We start from the raw sequence: 24,219 nt of genomic DNA, 5'->3' as shown, positions 1-24,219 counted from the left end.
TTTAAATAGCAGTTCCTTTCTCCATACTGTGTCATATGCTATGTTAAGTCAGTAAACACAGCAATAGATTTCAGATCTCTCAAAACCATTCTCAATCATTGATGTAAGAGCCAGTACTTGTTCACAACATCTTCTTCTTGGTCAGAAGCCTGCTTGCTCAGGAGGTATTAGGTTGTTTATGATGGGAGATATTCTGTTATATATAATCCTTTCCATAAGAGTGAGAGTAACACTCATAAGAGCTATGGGTCATTAACTAGCTCCTAGTGATGAATCTTTGTCTGGTTTTATAATAATAATAACCATTCTGGTTATTAATTTTGTTCTTCTAAAGAGAGAGAGGTAAGATTTCCTGACACCAATATGTTATTATATAGGTTAATTAACCATTTTATGACATTCTTGCCACAATTTTTAAGAAATTCTGGAAAAATTCTATCTTGTCTAGCAGCTTTGCCATTTTTAAGTATTTTGATAGCCTTGTTTACCTCTTCAATGGTAAACGGTCTGGAAAGGGTAGGGTTTGGTTTTAAGGATGTCTTCAATTTCAACAGTTGTGTGTGTGTTGATGTCTTTTACAGACTAGTGATTCATAAGGGTGTTTAGAAGTCTTATATGTGGCAATTTATCAAACGCCTTTACAAAATCTAAATATATAATCTAAATAAATAGTTTAATAAATATATAAAAAAATAAAATCTAAATCTAAATTTGATTATGTCAAAGAGAAGGCAAAAGTAGATTTCTGTTTCTTAGATTGTTTCACTAGGATCCAATCTCCACAACAAGGACCATGCTTGTCTACTTGAATGTGTAAAATTGATAGTTTCAACTGTCTCGATCCATTTCTTTTTCCTTGCATTATCCAAGGAGTTCAGGAGATTCTTAGCTACTGTCTCATCTTTTTTTTCTATAAATTCGTGATAGAGGTTGTTGCTATCACTATTCCAATCTGGAATATATTTTTTCTTGTAACTTCTAGGGATAGTTCTCTTTGCAGTTACTTTAATCACTCCTATAAATCTACTGTAATTGTTAGATATAAGTTTTATTCACCTAATATTGGCATCTACTTGTTCAGCAAAGTTCTTCTAGTTTGCCTTATTGAAGTTCCATCTAGGATTTGGGACAGATAACTTAAGTAGTATATAAATTCCTAGAGAATATAAGATTGGTCTGTGCTGATTACTTGAGAAAGGCCAAGAACTTTTCTATTTATGCTGAGACTGAGATTTTGATGATGATGATCCTTGGTTACAAAGCAAAGATCTGGAGTGTATCCTCTATGCCATCTAGCTGAAAAAAAAGGTAGAGATATCGTTAGCATCATATATTAAGTTATGGTGCTGATCCATTCCATCAACTTTTCACTGTTACCTGTCATTTTCATTATAATCCTATAAATTGTGATGGCTATTGAAATCTCCCAGTATCACACATGGATGTTGTAGATTGGTAAGAGGGGGATCAGGCCAAGTAGCATTCACGGATTTATAGCTGTTCGTGACTATGGTGTCAGCTATTTGGATAGTTGCTGAGAATATGCTGTTGTTGTTACTTGTTGTCATGAGTTTACACTCTCAGTATCTTCTTTTATGTATATTGCAATTACATATTTAGGATGATTGACTGAAGCAATTAATCTGAATCCTTGTGGATTGATAGCATTTTAGATAGAAATTCACTTTTTGCTCTACTCAAGCCTTCAATATTGAGTTGGTATATCTGAAGTAAGCATCCTATTTGTCTGGTAGAATGAAATAAATCCTTCTATATATATATATATATATATATATATTTTTTTTTTTTTTTAAGGAAAATAACTTAGATGACTATATAGCCAAATGTTAAAATAAAAATAACTATTCATTTATTTTCAACGTATTTATTTATTTTATTTTCAAAGGTACTCTAGTTTCATCTTTCTAGAAGACTTCATCAGGTGCATAATATATATAGAAGAAAATTAGAGTGGGTACATAACCTAAGTTCTAAATTATTAATGAATTGCTCACATTAGAATGAATTTGCAGACTAGCTGCATTGTTGTTCTTGTTCATGAGGATGTAGTCTCGAGACTGTCATAGCTGAATAACAGAGGAATAGCAATCAGAAAGGTTGTGGCTGAGATTGAAATTAAGGTTGAATTAGATTTAGTGAACTTTCTGTTGATTCTAAGATTTTTCTTTCGAGTTTATCATAGAATTTGTGAATAATTTTGGATCTATTCCAGTTTACTGAGTGTATAGTGGAATGATGGTCACTGGGATCAGAAGAATTAAGCACATGACTGGATAATAAGGACATACCTCTAGTTCTGTCGTAGGTGATATCTCTTCAATATGAAGCTCAATTGTCCATAATATATGGGGATATATATTATATCCCCATATATACATATTCTTCACTGAACAGCAGTACGTTATTTGCAGTGAATATATACATTCTTCAACCAGGCCAGCGATACAGACTTGTATATTCTTTATATTTTTACTTAGCTGACATCTATTCCATGATGCAAAAATAAACCAATATGCAGTCTACTCTGGAGAGAGAGAAGGGGGAGAATGCCCATCTTTAAACTATTTGCCAATTGTATGCACCTCAGTTTTCTTAAAAATAATGGAGAAGATTATTAAAATTCAGTATCTCTAATATTCTTGCTATTCAGAATAGGACACTTGGGTTCATTCATTACTTACTCTACACTCTTGATGATGATCTCTTTCTACCTTATGGATATTCTCTGCTCTCTGGTGTTGTCTCCACCTGGAAGCTTACCAATTAAAACAGGGATTTCACCATTTTCAGTTCATAGCGGAGATTATGGACTGCAACATATACATTTGGACAAGTGCCATGGAAAAGTTTAGCGGCTTTAGATATTTCCATGGCATGATCAGGTCTGTAGTATAGGTGGGCTCAGCAAACTATCTTCTTATAATCTGCCTTCCACTCTTGCAGTTAGCATACAGGGTCATCTCTGGCATTCACTGCATGTTATGCTAGATGGTTTTTATTTTTGGAAGATGCATTGGCTGACAGGCAGTCTTTCATAAAAAAAGGATATGACAGGAGTTTCCCAAGACTGTTCTTTATATACCCTCCTCCAATACACTAATCACTTTTTCTTGTTGTATTCTTCCTCATTTAACAGACCTTGCAATATTAAAATATTACAAGGCTTCAAAATCTTCTGTACTTAATACAATAAATTTGAGCATTTCAGAGCAATGAGATCATTAAAGTTCATTTTATTTTATGAATGGTGAAGCATTGTATTATTTCATTGCTTTGAGTTTTATTCAGTGCAAATTTATTGAAGCAGGAATAAAATCTGAATGGATAATTCTTAACTCTAGGTGATTATGATCTATAATTTGGATCTTGTTCCAGATTAAGTGACAACATATATGCATTGATTTTTTTTTTTGAAAATTATGGAGACAACTACTGTGTTTGAATAAAAACTTTAGTTTAATATAACTAAAATCTAATATAACTAATATAACTACATTAGATGAGGGAAAGGCATATACTGCAATTTTCTTAGACTTGGCGAAGGCATTTGACAGGGTGCCACATGATAAGCTGATATTTAAGTTGCAGCACATGGGTCTGGATGTCAGATTGGTCAACTGGATTCAGGATTGGCTGTCAGTTTAATGCAGCAAAATGTAAGGTCTTGAGGTTTGGGAAACATCGATGGGATGCTGCATACTCTATGGGAGGAGTTATACTGGAGGAAGTAGGGGAGACAAGTTTAAGACTTTTAAACAGTTGAGAGGTGGTTACAGGGTTGACACTGGGGAGTTCTTTTGCTTGGTTGATCAGCGGGAAGGAGTGATGACAAGAGGCCATCCCTGGAAGTTACGAAAGGAAACTGTGAGCAAGAGGGTAATTAGTGGTTTCTTTGTGTGGAGGGTGGTTGAGCCGTGGAATGCATTGCCTGATGGAGTGGTGGGAGCGAGAACGGTCAGTGACTTTAAAGAGTGGTATGATAAACTTTGTGTTTCTCAGGGGGGACCTACCCTCGATGAGTCTTGACAGACTTTATGTCTTAGGAAGGACCTCCCTCGATGAGTCTTTTGACTCCTTGGAGGCCTGAATAATAATAATAATAATAATAATAATAAAATCTACATTCGACGTTAAACACAAACGCTAAACACATTCCATAGCCATCTGAACAAACAACACGAACGCATACAATTTACCATCAAAATCAAAAACCAAAATTCGCTCCCGTTCCTAGACACACTAGTCACACATCTTCCTTCAGGCAGTCTATCCTTCACAGTCTACCGAAAACTGACACACACTGGCCAATACATACATGCTAATTCATACCACCACCCATCACAAAAATATGGAGTCATTAACACCCTTAAAAACAGAGCTACAACATGCTCTAACCAGCAAGCCCTAAAACAAGAACTAAAAATCATCAGCGACATATTCATAAATAATGGCTATAACAAAAATACTATTAATAAAATACTCCCTAAAACAACAACAAAAATGAATCTAAATTACAGTAAAACCATAGCCATCCCATACATTAAAGGGTTATCAGAAAAAATCAACAGAATCCTACAACATTATAACCTCAATGCCACCTTTAAACCACCCACTAAACTTAAAACCATATTCAACTCTTCTAAGGATCCTCTCCTCCCATTAGCACATCCTGGAGTCTATTGTATCTGCTGCACCTGTAACTTACCGTACATTGGTGAAACAGGACGGACAATCCCTATACACAAGAAAGAACACATTAGGCATATTAAATATAACCATTATGGTGAAGCAGGCCTCTCAGACCATGCACTCAACACCTTACACCAAATCAACTGGAAAAGCACCTGCTCTTTACACCGCACAAAAACCTGGTATGAAAGGAAATTTAAGGAAGCCTGTGAAATCCTCATAGACCACCCAAATATCAAAAACAAAGATGGCATGAAAATTCCAAGGATCTGGATGGCACACATTCAGCTTACCTAATATATAAGATCCAGCATAAGTCAGGACTCTAGCCAATCTTCAGCTAGTATTAGAAACCATTCCATACCAACTGGCTGGAATGTACATGATGTTAATATATATATATAAATAGATACTTGTTGTTGTACCCAAAGTATTTCTACAACCAACAGATAACACTAATAATAGGACACTAGCGTTGATGTATAATTTTTTTTTTTTTAATATATATATATATACACATACACACACACACACACACACACATTTTTTTTTTTTTTTTTTTTTTGTCACCACAGGTCAGGCCAACAATTGTTGTAGCGATTGGTCAGTGTCTTTAACAAACCAGTTTGATTGTAGTAGCTTATTTTCTGTGTATAGTTGTATGCTCCAGAAGATGACCTTGACATAAATGTCGAAACGTCGAATGTAGATTTTAGTTATATTAAACTAAAGTTTTTATTCAAACACGGTAGTTGTCTCTGTAATTTTCAAAAATGCATTCGGATCACCGTGTAAATTTAAAAGAAAGGATATATGCATTGAAGTTAGTGTATTTTTATCCATAAACATATTGTATTAGAAATTGTAGTTAGTAAGATTGTCTTTTAATTTGTCCTTCTTAAGGAATATCTTCTGGCTGCATGTGAAGGAAATTTTTTAGTAAGGATAGAGTCTGATATGCAGTATGATAAAGAGGATAGAGTATCATATGAGTTAGACATCCCACAGCATCTATATAAGGTTGGAAGCATGAGAAGGCATCGAAAGGTAAATATTACTATATAAAAATTCATGCATGGCGTAATATTTTTTTACACTGTTATGAATTTATTTCATTACTATTTAAATTTAATGGACTTGGAAATGATCCATGTTTTCTTGCAAAAAGTAGTAGCAAAACATTGTCAAAAAAAAAGAAAGAAAGAAAAAGAAAAATGCCCTCACTTACTTACAGGGTGTTCGGGATAAATTTGACAGTTTTGTAAGGAAAAAGAAAATCTTCTTTGTATCTATTAAATTTAATGAATTGACAAAAAAACATTACAGGCAGAGTTAATTACAATACTATCAACAAGATTTACTCAAAATAACCACCATTAGCATCGATCACAGCTTCAATTCTGCTTCGGAACCTCGAACAAGCTGATGCTACAGTCTCCCTGGGAAGGGCCGCAAAAACTGTTTTAATTTTATCCATTAACTGGGCTTTTGTATTACTGGAAGTGCGATTGGTGTCTTTTTCAACTGCGCCCCATACAAAATAATCCATGGGGTTAAGGTCTGGGGAGTTTGGAGGCCAAACATTTGGACTGGTGAAGTCGTAGAAATTTTCAGACAACCATTTTTGACTTTTCCCAGAGGTGTGGCAAGGGGCCGAATCCTGCTGCCATACATACGGCCTACCATTGGCTACCCTTGTTATCCAGGGCTTGACTACAGTTAGCAACTCCACGAACAAAGCCCGAATTCCAATGCCAGGGTTCTTCAACACCTGTTCCTGCAGATTTGCGAGGAATTCTGCTGTACGAACGCAATCAGATCGTCTGCTAGGGATCTTTCTTCTTGCTACATCCTCGTAGTCACCATTGCAAGTCTCTAGTTCATGCCTGATTGTTTTTACTGTATTCAGGGAGCATTGGGCAGCAGTCGTAATATCCTTATTTTGATGGCGGGCACGAATCATCATGATACAAGTTATTCTCTTCCATGATTCAGGTGGGTTCCAGCTATCCATCCTTTCTGACATCTTGTATATGAATGAAGAAGGGTCCAAACTTTTAAATGAAGAGAAGTGTGTGTTAATACATGTAACTTACGGAAAAATATAATTAATTATAAATATGTCAAATTTATCCCGAACACCCTGTATATTGAATCCTTTTCACTGCATTTTAACTTTTTCAGAATCCTCTCTCAATCAAAACTGATGCAGTCTGATTATCAGATAAGGATTACATTTATTTTTATTTACGATGGTGAAACACATTTTTCAGCTAATTCAGTATTTCATGTGAACAAGCTGTGCAGCAGCAACAATTCCAAACACTTCAAATGGTTGGTATCCTGCTCTGTATCCTGCTCTGTCTTACATTTCATGCCCATTTAATTCTTCCCATATACCTCATTAGTAGTGAATGATATAATAGATTGAAAGATAAAGCTAAATCTGTGAATGCTAGTACATTTGATGCAAGAAATAGCATATTCCAGCCACAAATACACAAACTTCTTGCAACCAAGATTTTTATCCATGAGCATTGTTCCAACATCATCCAACCATCTCTATGGATATTCATAACTTATTTTTAATGGTATTAACAACACCAAACAAACTGTTTTATAAAAAGATGTTTCATTAACTTGCTTATATTTCTCTGAATTTCAAATCATCATCATCATCAGAGCACAACACAGCATTGCCCATTACATTTGTATTGTTTCACTTTACAGCTATAAGTATCAAAGGTCACACTTTGCCGCACTGAACTGGTAATAATTGCTTTACAATTTCATTCTATTTAAACTCACTGCCATGTATACATGCTGTGTTGTGCTCTGATGATCATTTGAAATTCAGCAAAATATGAGCAAGTTAATAAAACATCTTTTTATAAAATAGTTCATTTAGTGTTGGTAATACTGTTAAAAATAAGTTATTAATAACCATCAAAACTAAGCTTATCTGTTAGACATCTCTATGGAGTCTAAAAACTCATTGAAGGGGAAGCCACAGTAACTATTATTCACAGAATGCCTATTATACCTTTCCTTAAATTTGCTGACAAAGTACTTACACTTATCTACCACCTCTTGTAACCCATTCCCCCTCACTTCTCCACTCTGAGTAAAAAAATCTGTACATCACATTCTTATTAACCATACTTCTACATAACTTCCAAGAGGCCATCTCTTGTTTACTCTCTTCCTGTTGTCAGATATTGAAATATTTCTTCTGCATATCACCTATAAAATCTTATTAACTTATATCCATGTACTGTATATCTGTCATATTCCCTCTTCTCTAACTATTCGCCATATTATATATCCTGCAAAACTTCAATCTATCATTATATGTAGCATTTCCTTGTGCTTTCACAATATTGGTCATCCATCTTTGGATTCTTTCCAGTGTGTCAGATAATCCGTTCTGTACATAGTAATCAAAGCCTTATAAAAAAGGATTAATAAATACCTTATTCCTGCTTGTCAGTATGCTTTCAAAATTCAAATAATACTTCATGCATGTGGACAGACTTATGTGTTTGTCGTACATGTTGTTTATTTTTTAATGGTATATATTAGAACACAGAAAAATAAGTAAATAATTAATTTAATAGCTTATTGCTGATATTTCACTGGTGTTATAACCAACATCTTCAGAGCACAAAAACACAGTTTGTCACAAGACGCAAGACTATAACAACATGGTGTAATCAACGGACTAGTTAAACAAAATTGTAGCAGCAACACAATGACTAGAGTCCTGATTTTGGCACCCTCTATCTGAAAAAAAAAAAAAAAATTGCAGCTATTACATAAGACCAGAGTCCTAAACAGATGAAAAAAACCGGTACTAGTTTTTTCTTAAGATGACTGTCTCCCAGATTTTAGGCAAATTTATACAGCCATATTTGTTGAGATTTGGAATGTGTTTCAGGGCTTCTGTTGCCTCTAAAAACAATCTCTCTGACTTGTAATAGCTTCTCTGCAGTACTTTTGTGTTCTTCCATTTGATTCTGTGTGCAGGGGTATCCAGAGCATGGTCTGCTAGGCCCGACTTGCCATAGTGATAATGCCAGATGTATCTTTTGTGTTCGCTGATGCGGATGTTGACAGTTCTTCCTGTTTGACCGTAGTAGGTTTGATTACATGAGCAGGGTACTTCATAGACTCCTGGATGTGATAAAGGGGGAATGCTGTCCTTTGGTGAGTGGATAAGGGTTGCTAATTTGCCACACGGTCTTTTTTTTTTTTTCAGATAGAGGGTGCCAAAATCAGGACTCTAGTCTTTGTGTTGCTGCTACAATTTTGTTTAACTAGTCCGTTGATTACACCATGTTGTTATAGTCTCGCGTATTGTGACAAACTGTGTTTTTGTGCTCTGAAGATGCTGGTTGTAACACCAGCGAAATATCATCAATAAGTTAATAAATTAATTATTTACTTATTTTTCTGTGTTCTAATATATACCGTTAAAAATTAAACAACAATACTTCATGCTTTTACTCACTTCTGTAGTATGTCCTGTGAAATTCAACTCCTTATTTACCATCATCTTCAAATCCCAAACCTCATCAATATTTTCCAGCAGTTCCATCATTGTATTACACAGCTTGAAATCTTTACAGCTATAAGCATCAAAGGTCACACTTTGCTGCACTGTACTGGTAATAATTACTTTACAATTTCATTCTGTTTAGATCTTTCTCAATATCAATATCATCTTTACTTTGTCCTCCACACTTTGGCAACATCAGCAAACAACTGAATATTTCTCCCATCTCTCAAATAATTTGTAAATCATTATCATCAATTTCCTAATATGTACCCTCAAGGAATGTTCAGGCAACAGTGACAGCACTCCATGATTTAGTTTACTTTATTATTGATCTTCTGTCCACAATATTCTTCCAAATTAGTCTATAACTTGTCAGCACTCCAATATTGTCTTATCTAATATAATGTTCTTCTAAGGCACTTCTGACTGAATCAATCCACCTAAACTATGGTCTTCCTCTGGGTTTTTTACCTGCCATCTTAGCATCAAACCTGTTTTGCTAACCTTTCTTTTCTCAGTCAGTTTAAGTGACCATATCACCTTAGATTAGCCCTGATCATGCATTCTTGAATGCATACAATGCCAAATTCCTTCTTAATGTTGTTAAACTGTGAATGAAATTGTTTTGTATGTTTTTATTCTTCATTCACATTTAACATAATCTACCATATCCTAAGCAAGGCTTGTTTAAATATTATTTGTTAGTCCCTTGCTTAAGATTTATTATTCATGTATTATCCTTGAATTTTATCAGCTATTATTTAATTATATAATTTTAATGTATATTATACTATTGAAAGGACTCTGTAGTAAATAACATTTATCTATTTACTTTATTCCTTCAATAATATTATGAGGAATTCTATGTATGTAACTTTTATGTGCCTTATATAAACTGTAACATATATTTTATTATTATTATTTGTAAATGAAATGAAAGAGAAAATTAAGTAACTATAATATTTTTATTATTATTTTTCATTACTCAGTGTAAAGGTATAACCTTATGTAACGCTAATGCTTATGTTTATGTTCTGTTTTGATCATTGCTATGGAGATAGAAATAAAATAGAGCGCGCGAGCTTCGATAATTGGGAGAAGAAAAATTAATGAGTTGGACGGAGTGAATAGGTTTTAGGCAGGAAGAAGGAAGGCAGATAAGCGAGAGGTAAAAGTAAACAAGAACACTGAAGGGCAGGGAATTCAAGGGAATAGCATTCAGAAGTGTACGGAGATGAGGAGAAAACTTATAAACAGCTAAGAGTAAAGTCAATGGTGGCAGTAATAGGAATTTAGTGCCGTAATAGGATAACTAAAAGACCGGAAGATTAATAGAAGATTCAGAATAAATCCACTAAGTTTTAGAATTACTACGTATTCCTATATCGCTTTAAAGAAGGATTGCACAAAGCTCAATTTGTTATACAGTAGTAAACATGGAATAATTATTCTGCCCTATAGTAAGCCTGTCAAGAATTGTGTAGCGTGATAAATAATAATTCAGTTATCTCCTTGAAGAATTCTTTTGAATAGTGTTCCATCGAAGTAATAAGTGAATATAAGTTTGAAATGTGCTCACATTGAATCTGATGTGATTAATCCCGGTAAGAATAGTCCTATTTTATTTTATTTCAGTGAGAAGGTTTAAGTGATAGTTCCGTCTCAAATGTCCTAACATTTACTGTGGCGTTTCACTGAATTTAGCCGAAGTTAGGAGTTGAAAATAATTCCCCTTGAAGCAATAACTGCCGCGATTAATAATGTTATAAGTGCTTGCTAAGTGTTAAATATAGAGTGTAACTGAGTGATACCAGCAAATTTATTTAGCAAGAAATTCTGTAGCATTGATCAGCGTGAACAATCTTTGTTATTGAGAGAACTGTGAATTTTGTATCTGAAGATTTGAAGTCTAATTTAATATGAATGTTTTGACCTGAAGAACTAAGTTAATTGTATTATCTTATTTTTGGAGTTAAATTTATGTATTTATCATATAACCTTGTATTAAATGTTTTGTTGATTTCAATATTGTGTGTGCCTGATTCTTTTTCATTGCACTGTTCATAAAAAGTTTGAACTTTGCGGGAGCCCTAAGTGAAAAATATTAAATTCGGCGTGTATGAATAAGGAGACTGCTAAGTTAATTGAAGATTGATTCTACTATTTTACATAGACTAATCTAAATATAAGGTGGCACAGTATAAATATAAATTTCCCTACATTTTGATTAGTAATCAACCAGCAATTAATTGTTTTTATTAAGAACAACATTACAACAAGATGGCGAACCATAGAGTCAGGAAGGACGTTCCAACAATGTCTTCATTTTTAATATGATTCTGCCACTGATGCCATCTTTTTTTCAGGTCCCAAATTTTTTTCAGAACTCTATTGCTTATTCTGCTGTGTATTTCTAGATTTAATTTGCTATCTTCACTAAAAACTGTGCCTAAAGAGCTGAAATATTTTATTTGTTCTCTAGGATGTGTTTAGGAGTATGACATCATCTACATAAAGCAGAGAGCTAAATTTGATATCTCTAGTCTAATATCAGGTTTAATGTTGCTTTCTTTCATAATTCGATTCATCATCTATATGAATCTTCATTAAGTGTTCCATGTACGCTTGCATAAATCTTATTTGGAACACTTAATAAAGAAACTCTTCTGCATTTCCTTGGCACTAATGATCTGAGAAGTCAGAAGTATTATATGAGGGAGGATGTGAAGGAGTTATTGATTGAAGCAAAAATGATGAGCAAGAAGGTGAAGATTGTAAGTTTCCTACCATGCTGTTATAGAGACAAATTGAGGAGGAGATTGTTGTAAGCAAATGAATCAATACACATGTTCTTTAGAAGGAATAATGTAGGATTTGTGGACCTATGGTCTGAGTGTGAAGGAAAGAAGGATTTCTATAATACTGATGGACTGCATCTAAATAGTTTTGGTGTTAGATGTCTAGAGAGATATTTGCTCATTCATCTGAAGATCAAATTAAAAAAAAAAACTTTAGCAATAATGGTGGATGCATCTGAGTGAGAAAGAGAGAATGTGTGTGTGTGAAGGCACAAGTGTGAGGCAAGTGAATGTAAGAATGACCAACAAGTGCAGAATATAGTCTCTCAAGCAAAAAAATATTGAATAGGGTAGACAACTCAGGAAGTAAAGTTGGTTGGAGGTCTAAAGGAATGCTGCCATTTCTATATACTATGCCAGACACAATAGGAACAAGAGGGAGGTGTTTTGGGTTAGTACTACCTCTCCAAAAGTTATAGGCATTAGTGAGACCTAGTTAGCTTTGGTTAGTACTACCTCTCCAAAAGTTATAGGCATTAGTGAGATCTAGCTAACAGCAGATGATGTAGTTACAGGGAGATTATTAGTATTATTATGTGACAGCGCTTCTGTAGCTCAGTTGGTATAGACCAGGAAAGATCTGGGTTCAGTACCTGTCCGTGATGCGAGGAACCTTTATCTGGTTTCTTTCAACAAAAGGGGCATTAGCTGGTCTCATACAGTGGTGCTGGTGGGGGGGGGGGTTCACCTGGAAACTTGGGGTTTTTGTGTCCCCCAGAAAGGGCAGACCATCCCCATGAACATAGACGGATTACTGTCAAAAATACTTAGGATCCAGCCATAGGCCTGATTCGTGAGCTATGCCGGTCCTGAGCCCAGATAAAAATTGGGGGGGGGGGATTCGAGATGTGCCATACCTTCCTGTAAAAGGGGCTCACAACCGATGTATCACCATACAAAATAAATACATTATTACGTGACACCTCCAAGGAGTCAAGAATTCATTGCAGAGGAGCACTCTATTCCACTGCACACACACATCTCACCATCTCCCTTAAATCTCCAACTACACATAATGACACTACTACTATCAATACTATCTACCATCCATCGACACCTACAATGTAAAGAATGTGAAGGGTTTAGTATTTTTAGGAAAGATAGAGAAGATAGGATGGGGGAGAGGGGTACTACTGATGATAGCAGATAAATTGTAATTGTAACCAAAAAATAAAAAAAAAGGAAATAAGTGGAATGATGGCTGTTCATATGAAGCAGCTGGTGTCAGACCAAGGCCAATAAGACAAAACATCACAGTGTAGGAAGGAAATGGATTTTATGCACCTTCTTCTTCTTTTTCTTCTTCTGCAGCTTATCCCATTTAAGTATGGTCGCTGTTTGTAGTGAGTCTCCTCCACAACCTCCTGTCTTGGGCTGTAGCCACATCCAAGATAAATTGTAATTGTAACCAAAAAATAAAAAAAAAGGAAATAAGTGGAATGATGGCTGTTCATATGAAGCAGCTGGTGTCAGACCAAGGCCAATAAGACAAAACATCACAGTGTAGGAAGGAAATGGATTTTATGCACCTTCTTCTTCTTTTTCTTCTTCTGCAGCTTATCCCATTTAAGTATGGTCGCTGTTTGTAGTGAGTCTCCTCCACAACCTCCTGTCTTGGGCTGTAGCCACATCCAAGTTCTTCATCCTCAAGTCCTCCTCCACCATCTCTTCTTTGGCCAACCATGCTTCTTCCTCCTCTGCACATCCATCTGCATGGCCTTTCTTTCCACATACTCTTTCTCCCTCCTCATCACATGACCAAACCATCTCAACCTTGCCTCCCGTATCTTTGCTCCTAAGTTCGTAACTTTCACCGTTCCCCTCACATAGTCATTTCTCAGACGATCCTTTCCGGTCACACTGCACATCCACCTAAGCATTCTCATCTCCACTACCTCCATCCTGCTGATGTTATTTTTCCTCAAGGCCACAGTTTCCATAGCATACATCATAGCTAGTCTCACTACTGTCCTGTAGATTTTGCATTTTAGATTGATCGGCACCCTCTTATCACATAGCAGTCCAGCCATCTCTCTCCAGTTCCTCCATCCTGCTTGTATCCTGCATCCCACTTCCTTCTCAGCCTCACCATCCTCTTTCATTGTTGAACCTAAGTATCTAAAGTCGCTGACCTTCCTGATGACATTTCCTTCCACCTCCAGATCTGTCTCATGGCTGCCATCTACTTTGCAATGCATATACTAGGTCTTACTTCTGCTCAGTCTCATACCTCTCTCTTCCAGTACTTTCCTCCAACTTTCCAGTTTAGCTGCCACTTCTTCTCTTGATTCTGCACATAGCACGATGTCATCTGCATACAACATAGTCCAAGACGTGTCTTCTCTCACCTCCTCCGTCACCACCTCCATCACAATATTAAACAGGAACGGACTTAATGCTGACCCTTGATGCAAGCCAACTGTCACTGGAAAACTTTGTCTCTCCCAGGCAGGTCTAAACTCTTGTCTTCACATTTCTGTACATCTCCTGCACTAACCTGACATATTTCTTCGGAACCTTCTTCTCCCTCAGACACTTCCAGACTTCTTGCCTTGGCACTCTACCGCACACTTTCTCCAGATCAATAAATACCAGATGTAGCTCCTAAATACCAGATGTAGCTCCTGTTGCTTCTCTTGAAACTTTTCCATCATCTACCATAACCCAAAGACAGCATCTGTCATCTATCGACTGGGATTAAAACGAATTGCTCATTTGCAATCTCCACCTCCTTCCTCAATCTTCCATCAAGAACTCTCTCTAGGATTTTCATTGTGTGGGACATCAACTTTTTTCCTCTGTTATTCTTATAGTCTTGTGTATCCCATTTACTCTTGTAGATGGGGACAAGAGTACTTTCCCTCCATTCCTCGGGTATATTTTCCTGTTGATAAACTTTTATTAACAGGTCTCAGAGCAGGTCAGTTCACTCTTCCCTCAGTGCCTTCCATGCCTCTATTGGGATCCTGTCAGGGCCCACCGATTTTCCATTCTTAATCCTCTTTATGGCCTCCTTCACTTCAACTCTACTAATGTTCTGCACCATCTCCTCATAAGGCTCCCCATCTTCTCTGTGAGTCCTTGCATTTTCTTCATTCAAAAGCCCTTCAACGTATATTCTCCATCTGTTTCTTATATCCACATCCCTCCTTAATACCCTTCCTTCAGAGTCTTTGATCTGCCTCACATGTACGATGTCCTTTGATGCCTTATTTCTACATTTTGCCAATCAATAAATATTTCTCTGTCCTTCCTTTGTTTCTAATTGATCATAAAGGTCTTGATATGCCATGGCCTTCGCCTATGCAACAACTCTCTTGGCTTCTTGCGTTTTCTCTCTGTACTCCTCTCTGTCCTCTTCCACTCTTGACTTGTCCCACTTCTGCTTTGCCTTCCTCTTAGCCGTCACTGCTTCTTGTACATTATTATTCCACCACCAACCCTCCTCCTGCTCTCTATTTTTTCCAGATTTTTCACCAAGCACCTCAATTACACAGCTTAGATTTTATGCACCTACTGAGCGATAATTACTGGAGGCAGCATGTGATGGAGGGAACTCAGGGCAGGAGAATATTGGACCTGGTCATAGGATCAGAAGATATATCCAGAACCAAGGTGGCCACATTACCTCTGACTGGGGGAAAGTGACCATGTAGCTTACATGGTCACTTTCCCTTTGACTTGGGAGATTATAAAACATGAGGAATATTATTTCAAGAAGGAGTTGTGCCATGCCATAAAGCCCTTGGAAGAATGTTAATAGTGCATGAAAGATAGATAAGGGGAATCTAGAGGAAGCAATATTAAATTGTATATCGGATAAGGAAGGGTTAATCACGTAGAAAATAGATGAATGAAGAATATCAATAAGCATGATCTGCAGAATAAAATGTTGTGGAGGGTATATTAAGAAAAATATGACCAGCAAACTTATGAACAGTACAAGGCTCAGGCAAGAAAGACAAAATCGGATTATGAGAAGAATCTAGCTGAGCAGGCCAAAGGAAATCTCAAAGAGTTCTTTTGTACATGGCAAATGAGAGGAAGAATGACTGTTGAAGAATAACCTTAATGAGTGCTTATTGTAATGTGGTGACAGATGCAGATAAAATAGTGCTTTGCAGGAATGTACAGTTGAAATTAGCAGTGCTTCTGACTAAACTCTTTAAGTTTCAGCTGTGGTAGAGTTTTGAGGGAGTGGAAAGATGCCAAAATAATTCCCTTGTATAAGAGAGGTTCTAAGATTACAGTAGCAAACTAGAGACTAATCTGTATCTCAGGAGTGATAGTAAAAGCTGGAAAAATCGGTCAAAAAGAGAATTCAAAAATGGTCGGATAATATTATGATACTCTGTGACAGCCACTCTGTGAAAGATCTTTCATGCCTTAGTAGTTTACTACCATTTTATAATAGAGTAACAGCTGAGTTAGATAAAGGAAATGGCTACACAATGATTCTGCTGTATTTCACAAAGGCATTTGACAGAATACCACACAGAACTCAGTTACACAAATTAGAACAAATGGAGACTGATATGGCTGCTGGGCAGATATCAAAAAGTGGTATATGGAGGGTATATCAGTTTAATGTGGAGAAATATAAAGTTAAGCATTTTGGAATAAATCAACTACAAGCAGTCTACCACGATCATGCTGTACTTCAGGAAATAGGGATTTATGGGTGGTGGTAGACAGAGAGTTGAAGTTTAGAGATCATATTGCTAAGGTTTGCTAAGGTAGCTCATAAGATTACTTGGCTATTGAAGAACACATTAACAAGTAGAGATAAGAAGTTGTCATTCCTCTTTATAAGGCCTTGATACAACCACATCTCGGTTACCATGCTCAGGTCTGGTCTCCTTGATTTCTTTGGGATGAGGAAGTAGTGGAGAGGATTCAGGGGCGAGCAACCAAGATGATGAGTGGTCTGTGGAACATTCCCTTGAGGATAGATTGAGGGTGTGTTGAAGTTGGTTGATAGGGAGAAAAGAGGGGATATCATAGAAACATTTAAGTTATTTAAAGGGTTTTATAGGATCAATGCAGGGGCAATGTTTCAGCACTTGGCTAGAGTGGGCAGAACAAGAGGTCATTCCTGGAAGTTGAGTAAAGGCATAGTTAGTAGTGATGTTAGGACTAGATTTTTCACTTGGAGAGTTGTGAATGAATGGAATAGGTTGCCAGAGTCAGTTGTGAGCACTCTGTTAATGGGTTCAAGGAGAGGTACCTTAGATTGTGTGGATAGTTTGGGTCTCCCACAATGAATCTTCAGATTCCATGTCGGTATAATAATAATAATTCTCATATTCAACTTTTGATAGATGAGAACTATGAGAGAGCTATCCAGTTATCTAGAATTTGACCTGACTAGCCCCTCTGAATTATGCAGTGTGATGCAGTGCAGTCACTGTAAAACTTTTATTTCTTGATGTTTGGACATTTCTCATTGAATATTATCTTTGCCAGCTGCCTATTCACATATGAAGTTTTTGATGGTTTTTTTCTGTCTTTATTGATACATATATATATCCTGCTGTTTGCTTTCTTCTTGAAAATTTTCTACTATTCTGCGCTGCTTGTTTCATTTAACACTCTTTCAAAGTAATTTATCATCTTGCATTCTTTTTATAATATTCTTTCCTCCATTTCAAAGCTTTTTCAATAGCCTCTAGAACATTTTGCTATCTTCTCTAGTCTAATATTTAGCAGAATTTTTCTCTGTATTCTTTTAGGAGTTCTGTCAACTTATTTGCTAGGAACTTTCAATATGCTTTCTCCCTTTTCAGGACTTGTTCTTTAAATTCTTGTGTCCATCATGAGTTCTTATTTTTCTATCCTTGCCGACAACTTCACTACATTTCTCTTTAGTGGAATCAGTAAATGTTTTCTTCATAGTTTGCTCTGAGACTGCAATATTTGGGTTGTTTTTGAACCATTTCATTTTTTCTTCAATAATCTTTTTGTATAGTTGAGTCTATAGATAAACTGTAGACTCAACTACAGGAAGAATGACTGTTGTTGAAGAATGACAAAAATTTTGGGGAACATATAAAATCTGCTCAACTTTAATTCTGTTTAAAGCTTTCTTACATACTGTTCTTTTCAATTTCATTTTCATTTTTATCCTACTTAAAACTAAGTGATGGTGGCTTCCAATTTCAGATTCTCTGTACACTATTGTATACTGAACCACCATGAAATTATCTATCAACAAGAACTTGGTGAATGAGCCTTTGCTTATTTCTTGTGTGTTCTCTCCACGTGAACTTGTGCATGTCTCTGTTTTGAAACAAGGTGTTAATAATACAGAAGATATTTATCATTATTATTGACCTTTCCCTTTTACCAAATTCTCCCTAAACATTTCAGTATGACTAGTGGAATTCACTTCTTGCTCTGCTGTTTAGATATCCAACAAGAACTACTTTTGCCCGTTGTGTGTGTGTGTGTGTGTGTGTGTGTGTGTGTGTGTGTGTGTGTGTGTGTGTGTGTGTGTGTCAACTGCCTGCTCTAGTGACTTCAAAAATCCTGCATTTCTTCTGTAGGAGAACCTTCTTTGGCACCATAGGCACAGATAAGTTACATTGTCCATTTCTCTATTTTGAAGTTTGCACACATAACCTTGATTGAAAGGCAGTTTCTACTTGAAACTGTCTTCCAATCAAGATTTGTCCTGTTTGATGTTGAATGCTATCACTATCCTCTTCATTTTCTTGATCATTATTGCCTGAATATAACATCCTATTCCTATTATTTAATAAGATCTCACCTATTTTTGTCTTCTTGGTTTCAGTGATGCCAATTTTTTCCACATGATACTTTTCCAGTTCTTCTGCAAGCTCAGTTTTCTTTCCGTTGATACTCCTTATGTTAATGGTTCCCATCTTCAGTTCTTTGCCTTCTAAATGTTGAGCTTGAGTTTGTAATATCATTAATGTACAAATTAATTGCTGCTCTCCAAGTACAGTCTTATAGCACATTGCTGGTCGCCTACCTTCTTCCTGATTCTACTACACGCATACTACTCTTTAATAATTGTCTAACAGCCACATTCTTATCCATGTCACCAGCTTCTTATCCATTTCTGTTTGTTCCAATTTAATAGAAAGTGAGTAAATTATTAAGGCAGACCTACTTTTGACAAAACCATGTTGCTCCCATAAAATATCATCTTCCTCTCCAGCATTCGTTAATTCTGACCTTAAGTTTTCTAGTACCTTGAACACCATATCGTATTTTTTGTATAGAAATTAAGCACTTGGAAGGTGATTCAAGATCTCTTTCAAAGCATGATCTTCCTGATTGTATCCAGTGGTATCAGCAAACATCTTGATGGGTGTGTGTGGGGGGGTGAATAGCTTTTAGACAGTAATTCATGATATATTCTCAATAAATGCCTACAACAAGGATAGCAACCTTTATAAGCATGCGTTCCAAAATTGCTAAATCTTTTATGCGAAATTTTCTCACATGCTAACCAAAATTTTGGGGAACATATTATTTGGTGTCTTTTAAGTATTGGAGAACCTTTTCAAATAATCAATAATCACACTAGAATGGCAAAATCAAAGAATATTGTAAGAGTAATTATCGTAAGTCATGTAAGATTGAATGAATGTAAAAATTAGCGATGATGGAATTTTTACTTAAAAGCCTTATTACCCTGTTGATAGTGTGGATATTTTTTATTTACACTTTAAGTGTAATTCTAGCTACTGTATGCAGCGACACAGTTTAAAGATGTAATTTTTAACATCAGCAAAAGAGTAAACAATAATTCTGAATTTTTTGTTTTTGTTTTTTTATGAAGATGAATCAGGTGCGTAAGGGTCAAAGCTGTATAACTGAGAGGAGACCTTCACATAGCCTTGAAAGGAATGCAGAGAACCGACCAGGGCTTCTAACCTAATGTCCAATCTTCACCTTCTCGTGGTGCACCCTGTTAGGTATCTACCTGGATACTGAACGAATGAGGATGGGCTAGCAATTTGAAATTTAGCTGACCAAATTGTATTCTTATTGGCTTAAACCAAAATACAAAATGATGGTACAACATGACAGAATTTCATGCCTGGCTGGGGCGTCGCCCAGTTAAACAAGGCCCTCATTGTTTTCTCCAGGGAACCAAGGAAAACAGCGAAAAGTCAGCTACTGTAACAAATCTGAAAACACACCCTAACTCAACATCACCAGAGTTAAAGATCGGTACTATCAACATAAGAAGCCTTGTGAATGTCAAAGAAATGGGCTAGCTGAGAAATTAGATAAGTACCAGATCGACATAATAGGTGTGACTGAAACAAAAAAGACAAAAACTGGTGAGATCTTTCTGAGCAATAAATACAAAATGTTATACTTGGACAATGGCAATCATGGAAAAGAAGGAGTGGCCATAGTATTCAACACTAAATATGAGGATAATCTTATTGAATGGCAAGCAGTCTCAAGTAGAGTGATGTGGGCAAATATGAGAATGGGGAACTCAACAATGAGACTTATTTGTGCCTATGGTCCCACAGAAGGTTCTACTAAGGTAGAAGTGGAGGAATTTTTTGACGCTTTACAAAAAGCAACTGACACAATGAAAAAGGAAAAGTTGGTCCTTGTTGGGGATCTAAATAGCAGAGTAGGAAATGATTGTGAGACATACAAAAATATTTTGGGAAAATTTGGAGAAAAGAGCAAAGCTAATAATAATGGCAAATATCTGTCGGATTTTTGCTCAGGACATGGACTGGTTATTACTAACACCATGTTCCAACATAAAAGTGTGCACAAATTCACATGGAGAGAAGAGGCAAGGAATAAGAAAAGTCTCATTGACTATGTTATTGTTGATAGTGATGTTTTCTCCCTGGTGCAAGACACAGAGTGTACAGAGGATTTGAAATTGGAAGTGATCACTATTTAGTCTTGAGAGCAGGATGAAATTGAATTTCATATTGAAAAGAAGAATATGTAAGAAAGTTTTCAAGTGAATAAAAGTTGAAAGTTTATTTTTCACTTGGTTAGAGTATAATAAAATTAGTTTAATCCTTTATCCAAGTGTGAGCAAACAAAGTTTGCGCCTGAAAGTATCTTCAGGACTGGGGCAAGGTGGTACAACACAAGGGCAACTCGTTGCAAAGGTGAAGCAAGCTACCAACACTCCTGTCTCAGTATCTCCAATAATGCAAAACACATCTCCTTGCGGATATGTCTAATGCTATGCATTAAGGGAAGGGCCACTACCCAGACTAGTTTCGACCTTTATTGAGGTCTCTTCAGTGGGAGCCAGGCCCAAGCTGAGATACCAAGGTCGAAACTAGTCTGGGTAGTGGCCCTTCCCTTAATGCATAGTATTAGACATATCCGCAAGGAGATGTGTTTTGCATTATTGGAGATACTGAGACAGTAGTGTTGGTAGCTTGCTTCACCTTTGCAACGAGTTGCCCTGATGTTATACCACCTTGCCCCAGTCCTGAAGATACTTTCAGGTGCAAACTTTGTTTGCTCACACTTGGATAAAGGATTAAGCTAATTTTATTATACTCTAACCAAGTGAAAAATAAACTTTCAACATCTTTCTCTAAATCCAGAGTAATTTATTAAAAAAAAAAGGGTGGCACACCATTTGGCAACTCCTATAGGTAGAGGTGACCTGCGAATGCTTCAGCCTGGTATCTCAGCTTGGGCCTGGCTCCCACTGAAGAGACCTCAATATCTCAGCTTGGGCCTGGCTCCCACTGAAGAGACCTCAATATCTCAGCTTGGGCCTGGCTCCCACCGAAGAGACCTCAATAAAGGTCGAAACTAGTCTGGGTAGTGGCCCTTCCCTTAATGCATAGCATTAGACATATCCGCAAGGAGATGTGTTTTGCATTATTGGAGATACTGAGCCAGAGTGTTGGTAGCTTGCTTCACCTTTGCAACGAGTTTTCCTGGTGTTGTACCACCTTTCCCTAGTCCTGAAGATACTTTCAGGTGCAAACTTTGTTTGCTCACACTTGGATAAAGGATGAAACTAATTTTATTGAATAAAAGTTGACCAGCTCTCAGCTGTGAACTGTAGACTAAAATTCACAAAGATTATTGAAGAAAAAATAAAAGAGTTTGAGAACAGGAACCAAACCTTGGAGATTCATTGGGAAGCCTTGAAGAAAACCCTGATTGATTCAGCCACAGAGGCATGTGGTGAGGTTGTCTGCAAGGATAGGAAAATCAGAACTCCATGGTGGAAACAAGAAGTTAAAGAGGCAGTAAAGGAAAGGAAGAAAGCTTATCAGAAGTTCCTGTCAAATAAGTCAGCTAGTGCTCTTAGAGATACAGAGACAAATGTAAGAAAGCTAAACACTGTGTAAAACTAGCTAAACAAAACTCATGGGAGGACTTTGGTAAGAACATAGAAAATAAATATCAAGAAAGTGGCAAGATATTCTGGAGGTTGTTTAAAAAGCTCTGAAATGGAGGAAAGAGTGTTGTAAAAGGAATTGGAGATGATAAAGGTGACATGAAAATGGGAGAAAAAGATATCCTTGAAGTATGGAGTAATTACTTCGAAAAATTGCTAAGAAGCAGTGATAAAAAAAAAACACTCAATAGGTATACAGTCAGGAGTACATATCCATACTTGAAGTAGAAAAAGCCATCAAAGACTTGAAATGTGGAAAGGAGTAGGTGATATCCAACAAGAAATGCTGAAGTTTACAGTGGCTGCACTGCATAGTTCAAAAGGCCTGGACAGAGGGACAAATTCCCGATGATTGGAGTAGAGCTCTCATAGTACCCATATATAAAAAGGGAAATAAAACTGAACATTACAGAGGTATTTCCCTACTATGTGTCAGATTTATGCAAGTATACTTGAGAAACGGTTGAGAAGAATTGTGGAAGAAAAGCTTCGGGAAGAACAAGCTGGCTTCAGCTCAAATAGAGGCTGTCAGGATCAGATCTTCACTTTACGACAAATAGTTGAGAAATCATTGGAATATAAGGAACAAAGATCTGTATTTAAATTTTGTAGATCTGGAAAAGGCATATGACAAGGTGCCAAGAGAGAAGCTATTCAAAACGCTACAGTTATATGGTGTAAATGGGGCATTATATCAAGCGATACTTAGTCTTTATATGAGTTGTGAGTCAGCAGTTAGAATTGAAGGAAGTACAGGAAGATGGTTTGATGTTAAATCTGGTGTCACACAATGATCTACATTATCCCCTCTGTTATTTATTATTTATATGGATCATATTATGAAGGAAAGTGGTATTAAATCTTATATCAAAATTGGAGTTAATGTCAGCTCTTTGCTTTATGAGGACGATGTTATACTTCTAAATAAATCCGCTAGAAGTCTGCAAGATTCCATGACTAAATTGAATAACAGTTGTAATAGATATGGTATGAAGGTCAGCAGTAACAAGACAAAGACAATGAAAATAGGCAGAAGTATTGAAAAATGTCATCTGCATTGTGAATGGAGAATCTGTGGAATAAGCAAAACATTTCAGCTACTTAGGCACAATTTTTAGTGAAGATGGTAAATTAAATATGGAAATAGACCACAGAATCAACAAAGCTGGCATGGTAGAAAGTCAACTGAATAAATTTATATGGAATAAGAGAGAAATTAGTTGGAACACTAAATTAGCTGTATACAAGACAGTGTTCAAACCAGTTTTAACTTGTGGATCTGAGAGCTGGTTCAGAAGTAAAACAGTTGACCAAGGACTAGAAACAGCAGATATGAGAGTCCTGAGAAAGATCAAGTGCACGAACAGGTGGCATCAATGGCAATATCATATTAAAAACGAGGATATTAGGAAAGAACTTGACATTGTCAGCATCCAGGAATGCGTTAGCAGAGCTAATCTCAGGTGGTATGGTCATTTAAACAGAATGGGCAAGGAAAAATTAGTAAAACAAGTGTTCTCTGCCATTTTGGCAGGAAAACGACCCATAGGAAGTCCAAGATATAGGTGGATTGATATGGTAGTACAATGTGCCTTAGATGATAGAAATATAAGATCTGATAATGTTGCAGTCTTGACAAGTAACAGACTGATTTAGAGGAAAAATTGTTGATAGGAAGTTAGTAATGATATGAATTTTTCATG

At 36.3% G+C, this 24,219-nt stretch overlaps 1 protein-coding gene across 1 annotated transcript in view; it reads left to right on the top strand.

Moving 5' to 3' along the window:
- LOC150095208 (cilia- and flagella-associated protein 44-like) overlaps positions 1-24,219 on the top strand; it is a 214,616-nt gene that overhangs the window by 56,984 nt on the left and 133,413 nt on the right. The window contains exon 3 of the mRNA XM_090410620.1: positions 5,614-5,757. Coding sequence (XP_090266746.1) covers positions 5,614-5,757 — 144 coding nt within the window. The remainder of the gene's footprint in view (positions 1-5,613; positions 5,758-24,219) is intronic.

Source organism: Typopeltis vanoorti, chromosome 20 (assembly GCF_054136105.1).
Source record: "Typopeltis vanoorti isolate ZY-2024b chromosome 20, IOZ_Tvanoo_1.0, whole genome shotgun sequence".
Taxonomy (NCBI): Eukaryota; Metazoa; Arthropoda; class Arachnida; order Uropygi; family Thelyphonidae; genus Typopeltis; species Typopeltis vanoorti.
The sequence above is the reverse complement of the archived record's forward strand: the minus strand, read 5'-3'. Positions and strand labels throughout refer to the sequence as shown.